Here is an 8,444-nt window from a genome sequence, read left to right on the forward strand (position 1 = left end):
ACTAGTTCTAAGTAAAAACGCTTAATAGTTAAAAGGTGTTGTTAACCATTTATTTTCATTTGAAAGTCAAATTCTAATTGATAACCAAATAAGTCTTCATCGTAATGGGAGATTTATGAGATAATCAACCTATACAAAGCTTACTTGAAGTCTATATGGTCCTATTAGATGACAAGATGAAACTTATAAACCTCAAAAGTAGTGGGAGAGTTATGAGATGACTCAACTTTTACTAACTTATTGGAAGTCAAAGTTGTCATACTGGATGATAAGCATTGAAAGGTGTTGACAAAAGACATTATGCCAAAGTCATAAAACTTGAGATGAAGTATGTGTACTTAATCTCAATCTGTTTTTATAAGTTTTCTTGATGGGGTAAAACCCATAGGATATGAATGGATCTATAAAAGGAGATAGAAAAATGTAGAATTTGAAGATACAGATTTTGAGACTCTTGGTGAAGGTGAGAACCAACACCGCAACTGGTAAGGAAATTAAACTAGGAGTCATTTTTCTTACTTGTTGCTTTATTAGAGTCTTTATGCATTATTTGATTCATTGTTGCATATGAGATATATAAAAATGAATTAATTCTTTTATGAAAAGTAGTTCAATGCATCTACACAAATTAAAAAAAAAAAAAAAACAAAGATTAGATTACAAAATGTTTGCAAACTTGTATGTTCATTTGAGAAATGAATTTCACAATTAGGATATTTGAGTATAAAGGTTTGATATAGTATCATAATTCATGGCTTTGAACAATGAAAATGTTCTTATACAGGTAAGAAAATGAAAAGTGGGTATTTATCTATTTTATAGTGATATTTACTCATTGTGAATGAAATAAAAATCAGTATGCAAGTTTCATATTTAAGAAATTTCAAATGGTTGATTTGAAGTGATTTTGTATATTAAATGTCCACATTGAGATATTGATGACATGATGTTAAGTTTGTTCATGCATCTTATATGTACAATGTTGTTGAATATTTGATCCAATAGCTTCAGATGGAATAATAGCATATCATTCTAAAGTGAAGTTGATATATCTAAGGCAAAATTTTCTAAGACACCTCAAGTGTTGAGTTGATGTAATTCTTACATGAGACTTAATAAAAATTTAATATACCATTAGTTAGTTATATAAGCTAAATCAATGGTATGACCATTGAGTTTAAAAATTAAAACTTATCAATAATGAAACATTGACATAAAAGTTTAAGATTTGATCTTTTACGAGATACAATGTCCCACACAGTGTTCAGAGAAAACCAGGTTTTATCTCAAGTGGTGTAAATTGGACTACAAGGCAATATTTTTGCTTATGAAGCAATAATTTGTGTAGCCATGGTATGAAAGTTGTTTCGGATATGATTTAGCCTATCCATTTTATGAGATAGTATGGTGCAAGGACTAAATATAAGGATATTTGTAATACCAAGTTGTGGTGACCAAATGGTACTTATTAACATAACAATTTGAATTATGTAACAGAATTCTCTAGACTAAAGTGTGAGAGGATCTTCTAGAGTGTTTAGGACTACGAGACACATCTCTAGTGCGCTAGGACAAGTAGAAGAGCAGGTTAGGTATAGAATATGCCCTAGGACATGTCTCACCAGCTTTAGTGCAAGTGAAAGATTGTTGGGATGTATGCCTTAAAGCCTCATAGTTAATAAGTTATTTGAAATAATGGTTTATTATTTTATATATGTCGTTCTGAGGAAAGATCCAAGGTTATTTTATGTAACTTGAATCTTATGTCATAGACATATAGATGGATCATGTTTAAGTAATAACCTAAATGGTTTGTAGTATATGGATAAGATTGGGTGCGTTATTCTGGTGACACTGTAGATACGACCCACTTTGTAAATGTTACAAGAGTTGTAAGTGTCAAAAACAATTTGATCCAAATCATTCATGTGGAGATATGCGAGTGGAAATATCCTATACAAAGAGTTTGTATAAGATCAAACTACGAAATAATTCATCTTTCTTTATAACACCGTTGACTAAAGAGATTAACATTTCATAGGATGACCATAGGTAACTCGAACTCAATCCTGAGTGAGTTATGAACTTCTGTCTATGAGGGCAATCCTTTGATTTGTATGGGAGAGAGTGACCTGAATTACTAACTCAATAAGCCTATCATTTTGGGCATTTGTCCGAGTAGAAAGCTGGGAACATAGCTATACTAAATAGAATTCACTCCTTCCCTTCTTTAAGGTAAGCAGATGAATTATTCCCTTAAGTGCTGACTTCGGGTCTTGAACAATGGAGTCCCTCCCTCTCATTGACCTGAGAGAGTTTTATTTATGGTTGGTAGGACCATAAACAGGTTGGTCATTAGAGGATCAGTGGGACTTAAGAAGTAAAAGGTAATTATATGGGTAAAATGATTATTTGATTTAGCTGTAGTTACGAACAATTCGTGAAGGGTTGACTTACTAATAATTGATTATATCCATGGATATAGAAATACTCTATAGTGCGAAGAGTGTAATTGTGGGTCTTTAGTGGAGTGTCCCACAATTAATGAATGTTGATTAATTTAATAAAAGAGTTAATTAATTAATCTCGTATCATTGAAGCTTCTAATTTGTAGGTCCACCAAGTCCCCTTACTAGCTCACCAAGGATAGAATAAGAATTATTTAGTTTTGGATTAATTTGAGTTGTTCAAATTAAAAAGGGAATATAAATTAAATGTATGAGATGCAATTGATATAATGTATATGGATACATGATAATATATAGTTAATTTTAAATGAGATTCAAAATTAAACTTTATAATATGAGAGATATATATATTTGAATAAGATTCAAATATTATTAATATAAATGAGATTCATATAAAACTATATATTAAATTAATATGAGTTAGATTCATATTAAAACTATAGTTATGAGAGAGAATTATATTTGAATATGATTCAAATATAATTTTAGTTAAATATGTGATATTTAATTTAATGATTAATTAAATGTTAATTCATTATTTTATTTATTTATTTATATATTAAATTAGATTTAATATAAATTAAATAAATAAGTTAAATACGATAACTCACATGGGGATTTATCTAATGAGATACTGGAGGGGAGTTATAACTTCTCCAATTAACGTTCTTCTTTTCACTTATTAGAGAATGAGGTAAAGAAGTTGAAGAATATGTATCATTGAAAGAACTCCCTACATTCTCATAAAAGCTCTTTCTCTCAAAAGTATTTTTTTAAAAAAAAAAACTTCTAATTCATCTTCCCTTCCCAAAAGTTGGATCTCACCATCCGGTTCATGCAAAAGAATAGCAAGGTAACACGAGTGGTAATGTTCCTTCAATTGGTTGTTGACTGAAGAAGAGTTGCTGAGATCGTGATCACAACGAGGATTAGGAGAAGATTGAATAATTGTCTTCAAAGGCAACTCTCTTCTCCTTTAATTATTCACTGTTTAAAGCATGCTTAATTAGAATGTGTTTAAGTTCTCTGTATTTTCTTGTATATTCGAAACATAATAAAAAGCACACAGGTTCACTCGCTTCCATTGCGGGATTCGATTCCTTCATTTTTATAACTATATTAAAGTTAAAAAAAAAAAAAAAAGGTCAAAATGGAAACTTTTTTAAAAAAATAATAATTATATCTTTGTGTATTTTAATTTAAGAAAAGAATTTGATTATATTTTTATGCTTCATTTTTATAACTAGACTAAAAGCTAAAAAAAAAAAAAAAAAAAAAAAAAAAAAAAAAGGTCAACGTTAAAATTTTTCCATATTCTTTTGTAATTACATTTTTTATATTTAATAAGAAGTTTGATTACATTTTTTATGACTACTAAAACTGAAGAAAAAAGAAAAGGTCAAAGTTGAATTGTCTTTCCCTTTTTCATGGTTACATTCTTTTATACTTTAATTTAAGAAAGGAATTTGATTGCATTTTTATATTTAATTTTTTTATAATTATACTATAAAGCAAAAAAAAAAAAGTCGATTTTTTTTTTTTTTTTGTAATTGCATTTTTTATACTTTAATTTAAGAAAACGTGTATTAAAGGTGCTTTATTATTTTATATTTAAGTGAAAATACAAAATCCATTCAAAGTTATGTGAATTATTTCTATGTACTTGAACATATAAAAACCAAAAAAAAATTATTCAAGTGATCATTACAGAAAGAAATAAATTATGTTTCATATCATAGCTAATTTTGAGTTTACCGTAGTTAAGGATGATTTTCAAATAGTGTTTACTATAGCTAAAGAGAATTTTAAATAGCTTTCACTTTAGCTAATTGTGGATTAAAATAATTGAAAATTTCAACTATAATAATAGGGACCCAAACACTAAGTAGACTATAATAGTCCAATCCATCCAACTTGACTTGGGTTCCAAACATACCCCCTAAATATTTTTCTCTATTTGTTTTATGAATGGTAGTAAAACAGGAAAAAAAAAGCTATTTTAATCCAATATGAATACTAATGACGATATCCATAACTTAGTTTGGAGTAAAAACAACATATTATTAATTGAATAAATTTTATAAATTCTGTGAATTACAGAAATATCCGTTGATATTGATATATACGTAAAACTGAAATCTTGATATTAATATTGACATCGATATTTTATTCTTTACATAAACGTAGTGGTCATTTTTCATTAGAGGAGATGGGTATGCTATTTTAAAAACTACCGTTTATTTTAGCTATGTGCTCTAAATTTTCTATAGTATCTTTGTTTGTCTTATAACTTACAATTTAGTTCATGAACAAGTATAGATGTATTTGGTCTTAATTAGAGATAAACCTTAACAATATGAGACTAAAGGGACATTTGGCCCACTAAGTGGACGTAATAAGTCTGGAGTTAATATGATTGAATTAGAAAGTTATGTTTAGAGTGTAGAATTGTAAGATGAAGTTTCTCAATGTGAATAGTAAATTAAGTGAAGAAAATAAAGTTACTCGACAAATATGAAAAATTGAGATAGGAGAAAAAATGGACTTTTTTGATAAATGTAAAAGTAGAAAAAGATGGGAAGATAGTATTACTCGATAAATTTGCAAATTTTAATAGTGCTTCGTTTGTACTAAAAAGAAATTAAAATTCAATAAACCAAAATAAATTGGAATTTAATATTTTTTAAAAAAAATATAATATTCAATTAGCTTAAAGATAAATAGTAATTACGTTATTTGAAAATGTAGAAAACAAAAAGAATTTTTTTTTTTCAAAAAAAAAAAAAAGTGTGGGCGAGGGCTTGATCCGATGATCTCATCCTTAAATGGATAGTTATGCATTCCTCATTTTCCAGTAAATAAGGAATGGATAAATTTTTACATTCCTCATCCTTGACCTCAGCCAGTGGGCAGTGACGGAATGTGCAGTTTTTTGTTGTTTTTTTCCCTATAAATTTGGTGATCTTCATCCCTTTGATCCTAAAATGGAGGTATTAAAAAGGGTGTTCGAAGTTGAAGAGTACCTTCATTCAAACTCACCAAGAGCATAAACTAAACAATGGAAGAACCTCCTTACGATCTCATAATCTTAGGAGCCACTGGTTTCACAGGCAAATACGTTGTCCGAGAAGCTCTCAAATTCCTCAACTCTTCTTTTCCTCTCAAATCTTTCGCTCTTGCCGGTCGAAACCTCACGAAACTGACCGAAACCCTCAAATGGGCAGCCCATCCCCACTCTCCGCCGCCGATTCCTCTCCTAATCGCCGATATTGCCGACCCACAATCCATCCGCCGCCTCTGCACCCAAACCAACCTCATTCTCAACTGCGTCGGACCCTTCCGCTACTACGGCGAGCCGGTGGTTGCGGCCTGCGTCGAGACAGGATGCGATTACTTGGACATCTGTGGGGAGCCTGAGTTCATGGAGAAAATGGAAGCTAATTATCATGAAAGGGCGGTTCAGAGTGGGGCTTTGGTGGTTTCGGCTTGTGGGTTTGATTCAGTTCCTGCTGAATTGGGTTTTATTTTCAATTCGAGGCAGTGGGTCGGGCAATCGGCGCCGAATCGGATCGAGGCGTATATGAGCTTGGAATCGAAGAGAAGAGTAGTTTGGAACTTCGGGACTTTTGAATCGGCTGTTTTGGGTGTTGCTAATGCCGACCAGTTATTGAAATTGAGGCGTTCGAGGCCCAGAAGACCTCGGCCTAAGGTGAGGAAGTTTCCCCAATTTTACGTTACTGAATATTTCAGTTTGTGAGGATGTTTAGGGACTGATTGCCAGCTGATGAACAGTTTTGAAAAGCCATTTCTAACATTTAATACACTACATCTCTTTTTAACTCCTTTTGATTGTGCTTTAATCTATAAAAGTAGCTAGATGAGGTTTACAGCATCATATCTTGGCAGCTTAATGTGAACGTGTCATGCCTTAGATTACTAGAGTTTGCCATAATTTCTTCAAGTGATTCTGAGTAATAACTAAAAGGTATGCTCAACTCACTCTATAATAAGGGCTCATTTAGGCTTGTATTAAGAAACCGACAATCAAAGAAAGCAAGAAAACATAAAGTTTAGAGAAATTGACCCAGAGATTTATGTGGTTTACTAACCGTATGTTAGTTGTGTCCCTACATCGTCGAGGGGGAGAGTGATTTATTATTAGATTGAAAAAAGTATATTACATATTCGGAGGCATCAAAAGAATTAGAGAATTTATATAGTGTATTCCTCCAAATTCTAGGACCAAAATCGTAAATAATATAACTATGAATACAACCAAATTTAGTGTATGAACTTTTAATTCTGTATTTATTTGGTTCATGTACTTTACAAAATGTCTAATAGGTCTATAAACTATTAATTATGCTACCTTTCAATTTTGTTTCAAACTGTGGGAAACTTTATTGGTAACTTTGTGCATAAATGTACTATATCTTTGCTAGCTTTGAGCATCTGTCTTGAGGGAAGTCTTTGTTATTTGTGATCATTTCTTTTTTATCAAGTGTTTGTGTTGAAATTGAGCGTCCACACTCTTGTGTTGTGAATTTTGTTGTCTCTTAGATTCCTGGTCCTCCTCCTCCTAAAGGGCCTACTATCGAACACAAGAAGGACATAGGCCTTTGGGCTGTAAGATTACCTTCAGCCGATTCCTCTGTAGTTCGAAGAACACTCTCTACTCTAGCTGAAAACCCTCAAGGTCTTCCTGGTGTTAATGAGAGTGCTGACGAGATTGAACAGAGGAAGACGTTTTGGTCGTCGGTGAAGCCAGCTCACTTTGGAGTAAAACTTGGCTCAAAGTCATTGATTGGCATTCTGCGAATCATCACAGTTGGGATGCTCATTGGGCTTTTGGCTAGAACTTCACTCGGAAGGTGGCTTCTCTTGACGTTCCCTTTGGTTTTCAGTCTCGGGTGGTTCAGAAGGAAGGGTCCTTCGGAAGATGGGGTAAATAGCGCCTCATTCAAAATGTGGTTTGTTGGCCATGGTTTTAGCAGCAGCAACAGTGAGGGGAATGCAGAACCCGATATGGAAATCGTAACGAGAGTGATGGGGCCCGAGATCGGGTATCTAACAACTGCAATCATCCTTGTTCAATGTGCATTGATTGTTCTAAGCAAACGTGAGGCTCTGCCACAAGGAGGAACTCTTACTCCAGGCATTGTGTTTGGGTCAACTGATCTCCAGCAAAGACTCCAACAGAATGGAATATCTTTTGATGTCATTTCAAAGAATGCTTAGTTACAGAAGTTGCATTTCAGTAATGCTTTTGTTTTTGTTTGTGTTTGTGTTTTTGCTTTTATTTTTTTGTTCTTTTATTTTATTTTTTTTTTCAGAACATGTATAGAAAGTTTCTTTTTCCATCTAAAAGTTATATGTGGTATACTTTAGGGATGTATCAACTGGCAGATTAGTCTGTTGGTTTAAACTATAGTTTGAGATTTTTTTTTTTTTTTGATCTTTTTTGGGTGGATTATATATGTTTGTTTCATTTGTTGCCCTCGTATTCACCTAGCCTTAACACAGATTAAGGTCCTAGACTCATGAGAAACATTTAACATTGATTATGATCCTAGACTCTTATTCATACAAATCAAAGGTTCGTCTTCAAGAGGTCACAACTTACTCAGCATTAAGATCGAGTCACCTATGGTCATTCTAGTGAAATGTAAGTCTGTTCAAGTAACAGTGTTATAAAGAGACACTAACCATTTCATAATCAGGTCTTATACAAATTCTTTATATAGGATACCTCCACTCGCATGTCTACACATGAATGATCAAGATCAGATCATTTGTAACACTTTACAACTATTATAAGAATTATAAAGTGTGTTGTATCCATAGCGTCAACAAGATAAGGTACTCGACCTTATTCATATACTACAAACTATTTAGATTATCACTTAAACATGATCCATTTGTATGTCAACCACATGCATATTTAAGTTACATAAAATAACCTTGGACATAAAATAA

The 8,444-nt window shown here is 32.0% G+C and overlaps 1 protein-coding gene across 1 annotated transcript; it reads left to right on the forward strand.

The window, feature by feature from the left end:
• The first annotated feature begins 5,337 nt into the window (after nucleotides 1-5,337).
• LOC120089756 (probable mitochondrial saccharopine dehydrogenase-like oxidoreductase At5g39410) lies at nucleotides 5,338-7,958 on the forward strand. The gene is made up of 2 exons (XM_039047142.1): nucleotides 5,338-6,177; nucleotides 7,029-7,958. The coding sequence occupies exons 1-2, from the start codon at nucleotides 5,527-5,529 to the stop codon at nucleotides 7,704-7,706; spliced, it is 1,329 nt and encodes a 442-aa protein (XP_038903070.1). The 5' UTR covers nucleotides 5,338-5,526; the 3' UTR covers nucleotides 7,707-7,958.
• Nucleotides 7,959-8,444: the final 486 nt, after the last annotated feature.

This window comes from Benincasa hispida, chromosome 11 (assembly GCF_009727055.1).
Source record: "Benincasa hispida cultivar B227 chromosome 11, ASM972705v1, whole genome shotgun sequence".
Taxonomy (NCBI): Eukaryota; Viridiplantae; Streptophyta; class Magnoliopsida; order Cucurbitales; family Cucurbitaceae; genus Benincasa; species Benincasa hispida.

Excerpts from the sequence above, each read along its gene's own strand:
- LOC120089756 (XM_039047142.1), top strand. The coding sequence starts at position 5,527 with ATGGAAGAACCTCCTTACGATCTCATAATCTTAGGAGCCACTGGTTTC. Across the intron at positions 6,178-7,028 it reads CCAGAAGACCTCGGCCTAAG|ATTCCTGGTCCTCCTCCTCC; the intron begins GTGAGGAAGTTT and ends GTTGTCTCTTAG.